The 14784-nt window shown below is 33.9% G+C and overlaps 4 protein-coding genes across 6 annotated transcripts in view; 2 read left to right on the top strand and 2 right to left on the bottom strand.

The window, feature by feature from the left end:
* The window catches only part of LOC106100703 (Bardet-Biedl syndrome 7 protein homolog), a 4677-nt gene extending 1934 nt beyond the window's left edge, over positions 1-2743 (bottom strand). Inside the window, exons 1-8 of one of the 3 annotated variants that reach the window (XM_013279692.1) lie at positions 2141-2743; positions 1952-2075; positions 1579-1693; positions 1353-1482; positions 968-1158; positions 597-792; positions 295-476; positions 95-212 (exon numbers count right to left, since the gene is read on the bottom strand). In XM_013279692.1, the coding sequence (XP_013135146.1) occupies positions 95-212; positions 295-476; positions 597-792; positions 968-1158; positions 1353-1482; positions 1579-1693; positions 1952-2075; positions 2141-2242 (1158 nt within the window). In that variant the 5' untranslated portion in view covers positions 2243-2743. The remainder of the gene's footprint in view (positions 1-94; positions 213-294; positions 477-596; positions 793-967; positions 1159-1352; positions 1483-1578; positions 1694-1951; positions 2076-2140) is intronic. The other 2 variants (XM_013279693.1, XM_013279694.1) reach the window with 2 other exon arrangements.
* Positions 2744-2851: 108 nt separating this feature from the next.
* On the top strand, positions 2852-6606 carry LOC106100705 (translation initiation factor eIF-2B subunit epsilon). Its single transcript, XM_013279695.1, has 10 exons — positions 2852-3078; positions 3156-3280; positions 3352-3543; positions 3615-3792; positions 3977-4221; positions 4615-4734; positions 4804-5117; positions 5335-5517; positions 5814-6094; positions 6342-6606. The coding sequence occupies exons 1-10, from the start codon at positions 2986-2988 to the stop codon at positions 6549-6551; spliced, it is 1941 nt and encodes a 646-aa protein (XP_013135149.1). The 5' UTR covers positions 2852-2985; the 3' UTR covers positions 6552-6606.
* Positions 6579-7604, bottom strand: LOC106100707 (anaphase-promoting complex subunit 10). Its single transcript, XM_013279697.1, has 3 exons — positions 7387-7604; positions 7077-7313; positions 6579-6834 (listed from the first exon to the last, which is right to left on the bottom strand). The coding sequence occupies exons 1-3, from the start codon at positions 7484-7486 to the stop codon at positions 6623-6625; spliced, it is 549 nt and encodes a 182-aa protein (XP_013135151.1). The 5' UTR covers positions 7487-7604; the 3' UTR covers positions 6579-6622.
* A 5225-nt stretch (positions 7605-12829) lies between these two features.
* LOC106100515 (G1/S-specific cyclin-D2-like) overlaps positions 12830-14784 on the top strand; it is a 4380-nt gene continuing 2425 nt past the window's right edge. Inside the window, exons 1-2 of the mRNA XM_013279383.1 lie at positions 12830-13223; positions 14011-14226. Of these exons, the coding sequence (XP_013134837.1) occupies positions 12987-13223; positions 14011-14226 (453 nt within the window). The 5' untranslated portion in view covers positions 12830-12986. The remainder of the gene's footprint in view (positions 13224-14010; positions 14227-14784) is intronic.

Below are 14784 nucleotides of genomic sequence, written 5' to 3'. Positions count from 1 at the left end.
CATAGCACCTGTTAACTTCATTAAGAAGAAATAATAAAAATCAGCTAAAACAATGCAATTTTTTCAATGAATAATGTTGGATCTTATTACTTACCTCGTATTGTATTTCTAAGAGTGGCGGCGTTGACATACCGGCATTTAAGGATCGAGTATTTCTTTGATATTTTTCACGCTCAGCAGCCGTTTGCTTTTCTAACCGCGCTACTTCTAACCTACAATTAAGTAAGCAGCGATAGTTATTAATGAGGCAATAAAAAATATACACTTTCTTATTTAAAATGTTGAGAGACTCACTCGAGTTTATTCCTTCTTGAAACTAGCGCTTCGGGTGTCATGTTATTCAACGCTACTCCTCCAGAGATCAGCCGCTGGGAGCGTAACGCGAACACTCGACCAGAGAATGTTGAAACCAATAGTTCGATTTCCTCTGTGCCCACGCTACCGCCGCATACTGATGTTATTGGCTCACCACAAAACTAAGGAATCAAAGTTATTCAATAGAAACACTGTAAAACAGACCAAAAGGAGGATCAATAAGATCTCTTACAGAAAATAGTTCAGTTTGGACCACGAAATACTTTAAACGATGTACTTACGTAGGTAAATTTTAACCTCGGCTTTTCATTAACATTGTCCAAGTCAACAAGGTAAAGCTGCACGGATCCGTCGTGCCGACCCACCGCCAAGTGAGCGCCATTGCTCAAGTACCAGCCCACGCACACCACAGCGCCCAACCCGCCACCTTCCACCAGGCATTTGCTCGATAGATCCGTCCTGATGAACAAGCTACAACTAAATAACATAACACTCACGTAATCCGGAGGAGTTTCCTGTACCGATAGGTTTTTAACTAACATTAATAAATTCAAAAACTTATGATCGAACAAATTTTGTAATACCAGTTTGAGCTTTTTCTTCGACATTGAAATGTCCAAGAAAATTATTAAATGATAAAAAGAATACTCACTCGTATTGAATGAGTCCTATGGAGCCATCAGCGGCGCCGTAAAACACGGCAATTTCCGCCGACCTGTGCGCAGTGGGTACGATGAGTCGAGTCGGTCCTGACGATATCTGTGTCCGCGCCAGGATCTCCCCATTCTCTATCACTGCCGCCCCTTTGTTGCCGACCAATACCAGCAGGCGGACTCGAGTGCTCTTGAAAAGTATACCTTAAGTTACATTTCATATTCAAGTGCTTCTGAATTAAGTTGACTGTAACTAAAAGTATCCAGCGAACTAGCCAGTTTGGTTAAAGAAGTATTACAAGTACAACTTCAGTTATGAATATCTACATATGATATTATATTTTTTCGTGGTCTAAATTAATACAAAAAGTAATGTATCCTAACATTCGGAGCAGCAAAGGCAGCAATGTCTAGCACTCGATCTTCGCAAACGTAAGAGTAAATCTCTCTCAAATCGCGGTAGAATGTAACCGTCCGTCCACTGCATAGTATCAAATCACTATTCAAAATACACCTGAAATATATAAAATTATGTATAAATCCTATCGTAATTACCACCAGTAGGTTTATTACGTAGTCACTTATTTAGGTATTCTATTAGGATAGTTACATTGATGTTATTGTTTCTGACACGGAAGTTTCTATAGTGAGAAATACTTTGCCTTTCCTTGTGTAACCCTTAACTTCATGGCCAGATGCAGCAAAAATTTTATCTATGTGATTACCTGAAATATAATAATTTAACATTCAAGTACTGATTTATAGCAGTTAATTAGAAGATGCGCCGGTACCCTTTCGAAAGAATTAACCTAAACTAATTTCTAATAAAGTTCTTGTTTAGTATCCAATTGTAAGTATTACAATAGGAATGTAAACAGTTTTCGTAAGTTGCCCTAATGATCGCCGAACTTCGAAAGAAGATGGCACTTTAAGAAGAAAAAACTGTTTTCATTTACTACGGATACGAAAATATGTTTCTTTACCATTTGTTGATGCGACTTGTATTGAAGTTATTGGTTTCCCGGGTAAAGTTTTGAACTGTACAATCGGCTCTTCGTCTTTGATACAAAGGCATTGGAGAACACCATTCTTATCTCCGACGGCAAACTGAAACAAAAAAATAACGTTATTAACTATGATAATGTGATTTTGTGTACTTGATATTTATGTACCTTTTGCTGGGTTTTGTGACCAGGATTAGGCAGAATTTTGAGAGTGTCAGGATAAGTAATACCGCAAAGTATATAATCAATTCTTGCTAAATCGTATTCCATTATATTGACTTTTAACAGGTTTTTAATGAAATTAAGTACTCTATAAGAGTATGATGATCAATATTTCCTTGGCAACGCTATATTAAACAGAATGTAGTACTTGTACATACACTTGTACACATGTAGCTTTCTGTAATAACTACTAAAGTTTTCCGATTGTATCCCTTGTTATATTTACGAATATATTTAATTGATGCTGGCCGTTCTTTGCTTTAAGTTTAATTATGCGTTGCTAGCTGTATACAGAAATAGATGCGCTGCATCGGTTGCGAGTAAAACCGCATTATATCATCGGATGTACAAAATACAGAATTATCAAAACATTTTTTTTATGTTTACCTACTCTATTCCGTTAGCAAACGAAACCATTCCATCTGCAACAGCTGCAGAATTCTGTAGTCACTATATTATCAGAAGGAATTAATAAAAAACGAACCTTATAATTTCATCCCTATCTCAATGAGAGCCAGCAAAGAGTATACATAACCAAAATAAGGTTGTATGGAAGAAGAGTATTTATGTATTTATAACAGAATTTCTTATTTTAGAACACAAATGCAAATGTCAGTTTTCATTGTCACTTGTCAAATTAAAATTGCCATCAATGAAATAACCTCTTTTTCAACTCTTCATAATAAATTACTTTGCATTTTGTATTTGTAACGATTAAATACGCTAGTTGAGAAGTGCAGAAAGCAAGTTTTCTCATTGAATATACTTGGAGCAATAGAACTCTGTCCAAAATGGAGCCTAGTCAAGAAAATGTAGTTCAAGCTGTTGTTATAATGGATCTTTTCAATAATAATTTTTCTCCTATTAATAAAACTAAGCCTATGGTAAGCTTTAATGAATGATTTTGACATAGTTGGTTAACGAAAAACATAAATGTGACAATTGTAATGGTAATTTTCAGGGCCTACTCTCTGTAGCAGGAGTGCCACTTATCGATCATGTTTTGGAATCGTTAGTTCTTGGTGGAGTAGGTGAAACAATTTTGTTCTGCTGTCAAGATGGACCTAAAATAAAGGAGCATATAAAGTAAATCTTAATACTTGTTTCTGTCATGTCAATAGGAATTTAAGTTAACTAACATTAATCTTGTGATATAGGACAACAAAACAAAAGAAAGCACCATGGAGTTTAACTATGGATGTGCAAGTTATTATGTCCGAGACTTGTCAAACAATGGGTGATGTAATGAGAGAAATTGATGCAGCTGGTCTTGTTAGAGGATATTTTGTATTATTGGGAGTTAATAGCATTACAAATATTAACTTTGCATCCTTGCTTGAAGAACACAAGTAAGTTGAATAATATTAGAGTCCAATTGACACAAACACAATGTAATAAAAATTACTTGTTTATTTTTAAGATTGACATGTAAAAAGGATAAGGAGGCTGCAATGACACTGATCTATAAGAGAGTTTCCTGGGAACATCCATTAATTAAAAATAATAAACCATTATTTTTAGCAGCTGATGGAAACACAAATAAAGTCCTCATTCATGAAAAAACTAGATCTAATAACAATATATTGCAATTACCACTTGTAAGTGTATTTTAATTTAATTAATACAGAATTCTTGGTATATTTTCAGATATTTTAAATAATTTGCAGAGTTAAGCTATTTTATTGATTTTTGAGATGATATTCTTACCTTAGGAAACGAATGTTCTCATATTCAATTAACTGTATTTATATTTTATGTGATTTAAAAAAAAAATGATTTCAGGATTGTATATTAAGTCATTCAGAAGCAAAATTGCATCATAATTTGGTTGATTGTAACATTGCATTATGTTCACCTTCAGTACTTCCCTTATTTGCTGATAATTTTGATTTCCAAACTAGAGATGATTTTGTCAATGGTGTGTTGATTAATGAGGAAATATTAGCAAGTTCATTGTATTACAAAATTCTTAAAGAAAACCAATATGCTGCTGCTATCACTAACTGGAAAACTTACCAAATTATTTCGTAAGTGTAATGATGATTTTCTATTAAATTGAAAACATATAAATTTGACATTACCATATGTAATATTTTACTATGGTTTAAGAGCAGTGGTAGAGCACATACTACAAACTATCGCACAACTGTTTAGTTGCTTTGATTCCTATGAGCTTATATGGAGGTGTGTACACTACTCGATTTTTAGCTGAACAACTAAACAGTTGAATGGGCTGTGAAACAATTGACAATCGCACTACAGTTGTCAGTTTAGTCAAAGGTGTGCGCCTGCTCTGAGAGTTATTGTTTTAATATAGAAGATGCAAGAGTTGTGAGAATGAATGAATCTCAACATCTTGAGAAATTGATCTCAGGCATCTGTCTATGTAAAGGGTTTTAATGATACATGTTTAATTTTAGATGGGATATATTACATAACTGGGTATATCCTTTATCAATTGAGACTGGATCATTCTTTCAAAACAACTATATTTTTATGGAAAATTATAATTTCCGGAAAATAACATCAAAGTTAAGCAGGTAAGAAATTATTGAAGGTAATATGTAGATTTTTTTTTGGAATATGCATATAATTTTTTGTTATTTTAGATCTTGTACACTAGTAGAAGATGTACTGATAGGTGCCGATACAGAAATTTGTGATAACACAACAATAACAAAAACTATGATTGGTAATAATTGTAAAATAGGAAATAATGTTACCTTAGCAGGAAGTCAAATAATGGACAATGTTACCATTAAAGATAATTGTAAAATTATCAATTCATTTATTGACAACAATTGTGTAGTAAATGCAGATGCACTTATAGAGAATGGTACAATTGTAGCTGAGAATGTGAACATAAACGCAGAAAGTAAGTTGAAAGGTGCCATTATTGAATGTTCTGAAGAAGATAAGAATGGTAAGTCTTCGGAAATAACATGTAATTTTCAAATATAGACATATTTTTATCATAGACAAGCTGCACGTATAAAAATAAATGTTTCACTTTATGTACCAATTGTCAAAATCAACTAAAAGGGCAAAAATTATTCCCTTGTATTGAATTTTAATGTTGCTCTATTTATTTAATTTTGTATTTAGACATATATTTATGTTATACTATGCTTTGTTGGCAGAAAAGAATCTAGTGAAATCAACTTCAGAAAGTGGCACTGAGTGGGAGAATGAATCTGATGGTAGTGGAGATGAGGAGTTTGTAGGATTCGATAAAGTGTGGAGCGACAGTGAATCCTGTTATTCATCAGATAGCAGTGCACAATCTTCCTTGCCCGAGTCACCAGTACCAGAAGATACCAATAGTAAGCTATGTTTATTTAACTGGTCAACACAGAATTTAAAAAAAAAATAGTTGCTTATGATTTCCCACAGACTATGTGACATACCATACCATACCATACCAAATTTCAGTGAGATCTGTTGAGCTATTACATAGTAATAAACATCCAACCATAGAATAATAATGTCATTGTATGAATTTAACACAAATATTAAGTGACACTATCCAATGAAACTCTTTTCACACATACTCTGTATTTAGTACTTATATATATACCAAAACACATATTAATTAATATGGGTCCAATTTTTTTTTTAGTATTCTTACAAGAAGTTATTGACAGTCTTGCAAGAGGATATGAAGAGAAAATGAAATGTGACTACTTAATTTTAGAAATAAACTCATCTAGATATGCTTACAACATACAATTACATGAAGTTAACTTCTTTGTTATTAGAGCTATGCTCAGTATGCCTATACTTGTTGATAGTAAAAGTGTTCTGATCACTGTCAAAGATATATTGAAGTTTTTCCGGCCAATTTTGTTGAATTACATCAAGACTAAATCATCAATAATGGATTGCTTAAGAGCAGTGGAGGTGAGTTTTAATAAGTTTTACAACAAATAAACTGTAAAAGCTCAGTAATATGTCTATAGTACTGAGATTTTTAACTTTTTTTTAAATTTGTTTATTGGATCATGGTATTGATTTATTTTTAGACCAATTCTTAAACTTATGATTGAACTTATGAATACTAATGTGGTAAGCAGGTTAATGCAATCTTATTGTATTTGAGGACTAATTAAAAAAGTATAGAGGAATGATTGAACCATTTATTTTACAGGAAAGTTGTATAAAATGTGACTGGTTGGAGGGTAAAGCAGGTCAAATTCTACATCTCTTATATGAGACGGATGTTGTTGATGAAGATTCATTGGTTGAATGGTATGATGACTTGAAGGATAATGAAAGCCCCATTGTCAATCAAACATCACTAGTCAAGTTCTTTGAATGGCTTCAAGAAGCAAGCGAAGAGAGTGAAGAATCAGAATAATGTATATATAAATAATAAAACATTCTGTTATGATATTAATAAATATTTAAACACATTTAATTGAATTTATTTTACCGAATAGTTGAGTATTGTTGGAATTTTACTGTAGAAAAGTTGTGCAATTTATTCAGATCAAATGATGTAGGTTCACACGGAGAATGGATTTTGATCTGTCTCATGTGAGTGTCCCTTCCATTTTGATGGTTGCTTAGTACCGCAATTTGAATCATGTAGGTTCTGATAGGTCTATCATGAATATCTTTTATAGGTATCATTTCCCAACCTGCAAAGAAAACTCCTAAACATCAACATTTCCTACTTTTGGTGAGCAACCAAGCAAACCAGCAATCACAGTTACTAAATGTTAGTGGTTTAATCAAACTAAAAAGAATTATGTAGATTGAATCTTAAGCTGAAGAGCAATCATTGCACATACATAAAAAACAGATAGATTTAAGATCCTTCTCTTTTTTTGAGTCAGTTTAAAAATTGTACAGTTTTATTAAGATAATTTTGTTAACATACCACTTGGCTCAATTAATTCAATAACTTCTATTTCTTGAAGATCATTGAAGTGTGTTCCAGCACGAATGGATATTCTACTGGGAGTATAACTCTCATCCAACTTGTAATCCGTGTAGATATAAATGTGGGACACCATAGTTTTTCTTTGAAATTGTATGTTTACAAGATGCGGTAGTTGCCCATCTGATTGCCAATAAGTGTCCATGCAATCATCTCTTAATTGGTCAATTCCAAAACCTGCAATAATAATTGACTATAGTTTATTTACTTTCCTTTTCTTTGCGTAGTTCAAGGAATAAGAAAAACTAACCCGGTTTGCATGATGAGAGACTCCAAATAGCATGGTTTCCGACTTCTCGTACAGATCCCGAGCGTTCACTTATTAGCGGGTCTTTTTCTGAAGCCATCATTAAAGATTAATTAGCACACCCGAGGTTGCACTTAGTTGAAAAAAGGGGCTTTGTTTCTGTTATTGTTTAATTATTGAATGTCACTTGTCAATATTGGTCACTGTCTTAAATGTCAAAAGATAGATGGATAAATGTCAAAAGTTTTTTTTTAAGACATCGAAGTCGACCAGAGATAACTTATGCCTACGGAAAACTTAGAACTCACATTTTTGTATGTATAATTTTAAAACAGGTTTTCAAATTATTGGAGTTTTTATATGTTTTGTAACTGGCAGGCAACACTTTACATAAGTTGGATGGTTTTGAATATTTGAATTGAACGATTTTTTTTTGTGGAATTGATGTTTGATGTTCATGATTCATGAATGACTTTTAACTCGACACGTACCGCGTAACATATAAAAAAAATGAGATTGTATAGAATATAAAATGTGATTGTTTTATGCTGATAACATATCTATTAAATATGTGAAGAGTGTTTCAATATCCCTACACCTCCAGAGCCCGAGACGGAAGAGATAACCGTCCAACAGGTTATGGGGCCCAGAATATTTAAAAGATTAAAATTTAATAATTTCTCCAAGAATTTGAAACAAGAAAATAGCCATAGCAACTAGACTGTTGATTAAAATTATTCATAGCAATCAAAGATACAACAAAAATCAATTTTAAGAATGAAGAAAGTATGGAAAATAACAAGAAGTTCGAGGAAGAGATATTGAAAGAAGAGGTAACGGAGTTTATGAAGTTCGAGAAGATGATGGTATAGGGAGATAATGCAGGAAATGAAAATCGAGAAGAAATAGGCAGAATTGTAAGTTTTAGACATTTTAATGACAATTGAAGCTAAAACCAATGGCGACAGAAATACCATTGAAACAAATGATAATCTGGTAGAAAATTTAAGAAGTAATGATATTGGTGTAAGAGAGGATTATTCTGAGAGAAACACAAGAAATTCTGAAAGGAAAGGAAAAAAATTGTTTTATCCGCAAAAACCTGGACATATATCAAGATTTTGCAAATATTAAAAAATGCAACAAGTAAAGAATATTTGGACACACTACAGAGATACTACAAAAATAGTTGCAAAGACTTCGGCTGGTGATTCTGGCAGTAGGGGTTTTACTTCCAGTCGATATAAGCCACCTTGTTTCTGTCTTTTCCCTATTAAGCATACTTTCCCGTTGACAATGACGTTTAATCCAGTTGTTCTGGATGAAAAGGTGCTATTCGGGTCTTGAAGTGCGAGTACGCAGAAGAGGTTCTTTCTTATGGCCGAAACATACCAGACGTCTTGCAGGCTGATATTTTTTTGTTTCCCGTTAACATATCCTGTGAGCTGTACTGGACCTTTGCCTTTGGTACGGACTTCATTACCAGTGGACGTTGTAACAGTGTAGTTCTCCGAGAAATGTTCGTATGTTTGGAAAATATCAGCTCTGTTGGTGACGTGGCTTGTTGCGCCAATAACGATGTACCAATTCTCATTGTCCCGTGAAACTGTGAAGATTTCGCTATGTTCTAAAGACATGAGTACTAAGTTAGCGGTCTTTGAAGTATAAGGTGTTGCTGTGTGAATCGGATTCTAGCTCTTAGGAGGTCTACCGTCACCGATCCATTTTTGACAGCGGCGTACTCTGTGGCCAATAACTAGGCAGTAATTGAATTTAAGCTTTTTGACCTTCTGCTTCCTATTTAAAACCAGCGCTTCCGTTGGATGCGAGGGTGCGTTGTTACCTTGCAGTGCCCAACTACTTCTGAAGCTGAAGTCTGGATCGTCAAGCGTGTCCAGTATTTTACAAATAAGTAGCAGTTCAGGTATCTTTTGGTTACTGTCTTTCTTGAGTTCTTGATTTAATTCAGTCCAGATGTTCTTTAATTTTGACATGTGGTTGACTATGTCGTCTGCTTGATTCTTCTTAAAGCTGAAGAAGCTCATACACAGATTGTACGTTTTCTCCTCGCTTGTTTCGTCAAACAACCTGCAGATTTTTAACCATACATTTCGTGGTTTAATGTAGCGCATAACTTTTCTAAGAGTCTCCTCTTCCATATTAGTGTTAAGAATCAGGTTAGCATTTGCATCTGCTTTATCGTACTTATTTTTTTCTTCTTGATAAGCCGTTAATTGGAACGAACCTTCTACTATTTCTAGGGCCGACGGTTCAGTGCGTAATAAGCACAGGGCTTTACATTTCCAGGTGTCCCAATTTTTTCCATCTAGAGTACCGATTAGTAGCTTTCCTACGATTCCATCGATTTTGGTTGTGCGTGTCCGTAACCTAATATAATTAAATATTGATAGCAGAGTTTTAACATAGTTTATTTATTTTACTTCATTCCACTTTGACATTTGACTTTGACATTTCTTTTTTTCTTTTTTCACGTCGCGTCTACAACTGTCGATGTATATATGTTTTATTCTTTTTTCCGCAACTGTTCTCTTTCCTGCGAAAACTTGCTTGCAGCGTATCTGGAAAGCAGACTCAGTTAGCAATCCTGTCATATTCATATATTGTAACCTGTAACAGTGGTAGAGCCTGCATTAACATCTTATATTATACAAAAAGGCAACACTTTACACAAGTAGGATGGTTTTAATATTGGAACAATGTATTTTTTATAAGGAATTGTACAATTGATGTTTATGAATGACTTCTCATCTTGACACGTACCGGATAACATATTTAAAATATGAGATTGTATAAAATAAAAATGTAATTGTTTTATGCTGATAATATACCTATTAAATATGTGAAGAAAGTGTTTCATTAACCCCACACCTCCAGACACGGAACGGCAGAAAGTAACCGTCCAACACAAATGATTTAAAGGGTTTACCTACATATACATGATCTCGCCTAATGAGTGTTCAAAACAACAATAATAAAAAAAATAATCTAAGCTTTCTTACAGCATAAGAATGTTATGTAATTTCAACATTAGAGGGCCTCAAAATTGATTAGTAAAGAAAAAATAAACGCTCATACTTGTTACTCAAAAGGGTAGGCAACAATTACAAATTTGCCACCACTTTTTGATTCATTAGAGAAAAGGTTTTGCAAATAGGTTGCTATCAATCATTATCTTCCCTCGACTCTATCGTCAAAGAAACTTATTATTTTTTAACTAAAAAAATGTCTACAAAATAGCAATTTTGTCCTGCTATTTATTAAAATATGGGAACCACACAAACATATAATGACCACAATTAAATTTTGTTTAGTTCCGCTTCACTTAAAAAAATGAGAGGTAGAAATGGGATGGGTTGACAAATTAGTAACATCGTAATTAGTGGTTAGCTTGTGGTGGTGGTAGTAATTTAAATATTGCATGCTGTGCTAGGTTAGGTTCTCAACAAGATGAGACTGTGTGTAAATGTGCTCGGTGACTGTGAGAGTATGCAACCTTTTTGGTTTTCAGCCATCAACAAATCTTTAATGTCCGCGTAATTGTCAAAATTATGTGAAAGTTTTTGTGGCGCTTAATGACTTTAGTTTTAGAAGTATTTATCAAATAAAATTTTGTAAAGCACCATTTTATTGGTACAACTTTTTGATCCGTTATTCAATATATATTCTTAGCACAACGAATATTCTTTACACCTTGCATAAGTATTTTTAAATCAACATTAGAGATGAATATTGGTAAGAAGCTTTCACAACAGTTGATTTCCTTTATTCCTTCGATGGTGGCTTACGGCATAACTGGGTTCCTTGGAATGATATATGTCACAGACTGGAAGGTTGTGGTTAAGGCGATTCCATTCTACAGAAATGCATTCATCAATGATAAAAAGTGTTAGTTACTTATTTAACAAGAATCTTATGTTCTTTAAGAAATTATTGTACCGAGGCTTTTAAAAAGCAGATGAAATTAAGAAGAAACTTATTTTTGAATGCATTTGAAGATTTGGTCAGTTCGGAATACAATAGTACTACGCCAGGTGTTGTTAACAAAGTCGGGCAATTTGAATTTTAAAAAGAACACGCTTTGCGCACGCGTGCATTTACAATGGAAATCTGTAAAGAGAATGGAGTTGTTATAATGACTAGTTTCGTAGATCAGGTGTGTTGGGATTTACAATGCAATGTCAACCGGCCTCCGCGCACCCGGCGCCGGCGCGTGCGCAGCTGCCCTCAGCCCTCTCGCTACGTTCCATCGCCCTCCGAATAAAACACCTCCCATTGTTGGAATTACATTTTTAATGTGTTATTATTTTATTCGTACAATTGTTATGTTAAGGCTGTTAAAATATAATCGTAAAAATTGGAACCGGTGTTTCGTTTGTAAAACTATTGGAGTGTAAAACGATTAAATAAAAAAAGTTTAATAAGAGTTTTTTTTTGTACTAAATGGAATGAAACATTAAACGTTTGTTGAACGAGATTTTCTGCGCTATGCGAAAAACATTACTTTTAAACAGTTTATGGGGATGAAAGGAAAAACCATGCGGGTCACTAATTGACCCTTGACGATATCAATAGGTATTTGGAGATTTAAATATCGTAAGTGCTTTGGAATTAAAGCTTGGGCATATGGAATAGAATAGAGACGGATTCATATGATCATCATCATCATCATCTCCCCCCTTAACTCCCGTAAGGTCTTCCAGCGGGTTCTTGTTCTCCACATAGCCTTATCATACGTCATCTCAGTAATCACTCCCTATTTGGTCGTGTCACCTTTCACGCAATCCATCTTTTTTTCCATATGAGAATGTTAATTGTACATCTAATGATTTTCTTGTGATAGTTTATATGAACTTACTGCTTTATTCAACAATAGAAATTTGAAGGTATTTCGAATATATAGACGTCGTAATCTTTAACCATTATATACGTATTTCTATTTCCATCATTCTATATTACAACATTACAAAAAATTACTTTCAAATAAAAAGCAACCCTAAGTAGGTTAACCATGTCTTGCGATTTGTCCCGTCTAATTATTTCATTAATGCATGAAAATTTTCGTATGTTTCGAAAATTAAATCAAGAAAATATTTATTTCATCAATATAATCTAATTTATCAAATAGCAAATTAAATTAAAAATTTACAAAATGGTATTCCTCAAGTAGAAAAAAAATATTTGCCTTCAGCCATTAATTCTCGAATCGTTATAGAAATTGCGGATTACGATATTTACTGTTAAAATGTTTTCATTAAATAGCTTTCTTCCAAAAATTCTTAGAAATTGTTATTAAATCAAGGGAGCAATCAATAAGGTGTCCGAAGTTTTCTATTACCATGGTATACCTATTTATAAGGGCCAAGGGAGGGGTTACGATAACAATTACGGACCGTAGTCGAGTTCCGACGCAAACGCATAGCTTCACTTCGTAGTCGCTCGTGAGCCGCTGTTAGCGCGGCGACGTGCTTTTATGCTCTTACAAACTTACGTAAAAAATATTGCGCGAGTTATATTTTTCAGAAAATTATTGAAACTCCATTGGTACTGCACGTGTGTGGATTAAGTGTATATTGTGGACCAGAATGGATTTATCCTGTGGAGAGAATCTGCCTAATTCAGGCAATCGCAGCGGGAGCAGTGGAAGAACGGCAGACATGTGCGTCGCCGGCCCCGACAGGGCTTTAGACCGCGACCCTCGGCTCCTGCTGAACCTTCTTACACTGGAGCGAGCACATGCTCTGCACACAGATTACTTCCAAACTGTACAGATTGATATACAACCGTTCATGAGAAAAGTTGTCACAACATGGATGTTAGAGGTAACTTTATATAAATTATTTGTTTATTCATAAGAATTCTATGTACTTGTTAGTTACTGAGTAAGATTAGCTTTATTATTCACACGAGTTACTTTCGTTGTTGTAAGCAAATTGTGTGAAGACGTCGTTCATCCTACTTGCATCAACAGCTGATTAATGTAGTGTCAATGACCTACAATTGTGGGGCTTTTAAGCTTTGTTATCGCCTTACATTGGAAATTTACATTTAAACCGACAAAGTGCCGTTAATTTATATGGGTAACATTTATTAAATTCATATTAAAAGTATAGTAATAAGAAAAAGTGAGCTTTGTTTACGGAATTGTATTTAAAAGTACCCTCATTCAGTGGATTACTTGTCAGCTGTTAATGTAAACAGATTATTCATCTAAAGTAGGTTTGCATAATATGGGTAAGGTATATCGTTATATTGATAACAATAAACTACTTTAATAATATGATGTGAAATAGTAAATAATACTTTTGTTTAGATTTTTAAGATAGAACTTGTGTTTATATTGAACGGGGATAGTAGTAAACGTTTTTGACGTAGCATTTTTTTAATAAAAGTCGAACCTCTTGTGTACTGCGTGATTTAATACTCTTTTATATACTTTTTCATTTTTTATTCTTTTTTTTTAAATCTACAAGATTTGCAAAACTTGTATGTCAAGTAAACACGTTTGCATAATTCCTGTTAACCTAAGTCAAAGTACACTTACCCACGTGGTAAAGTTTATTTACTCCTATAAATGCCTCGTTATAGTACCATATATTTGTTTACTAGGTGTGCGAGGAACAACAATGCGAGGAGCAGGTGTTCCCATTAGCGGTGAGCTACATGGACCGGTTCCTGTCGCACCGCGCCATCTCGCGACAGCAGCTGCAATTGCTTGCTGTCACCGCGTTGCTCTTGGCCTCCAAGTTCAGACAGTGTCACCCGCTTTGCGTTGATCTACTCTGCGCGTACACGGACAACTCCGTATATCCAAATGAAGTCAGGGTAAGCAATATTAATATGTGTTTTTATAAATGTGCTAGCTATTACTTGGTCCTCGTTACATTGATAAATAATCAAAACATAGTCTGTGTTACCTACTGATATCTTAGGTTTTTAATGGTGAAAGATTTTTTGAAATCGTCCTAGAAGTTTTTGAGTTTTTTCAATACATACAAAAATAGGTAAACGACATTGCACATTTAGAAAAACATAATGGTGATAAGTAAATTTTGTGGCATCATAGGATTAAAATTCTGATGAATTTTAAAGTCGTCTTACATGACCCATAAATTGATTCTATTGCACAATGAAGTTGAATGATTTAAAAAGGGAGGAAAGGGTGAAATAGTGCATTTACTGAACATTTTCTCGCAACATGTAATTTGATGCGATATCGCGAGGTTAGTTATTTTCATAATTTGTTGTGATTTAAGAACAAAACTACTAAGATTTCATCACACCTTTACCCAAACCAAAGCTGCTTATGAAATCTCTTTCAAAGTTTCGCATAACGTTGTTAGGGTACGAATACCGTATGATTGTTTAAGTTGAAGTCTTAGA

This window comes from Papilio polytes, unplaced genomic scaffold, assembly GCF_000836215.1.
Source record: "Papilio polytes unplaced genomic scaffold, Ppol_1.0 DF824047.1, whole genome shotgun sequence".
Classification (NCBI taxonomy): domain Eukaryota; kingdom Metazoa; phylum Arthropoda; class Insecta; order Lepidoptera; family Papilionidae; genus Papilio; species Papilio polytes.
The sequence above is the reverse complement of the archived record's forward strand: the minus strand, read 5'-3'. Positions and strand labels throughout refer to the sequence as shown.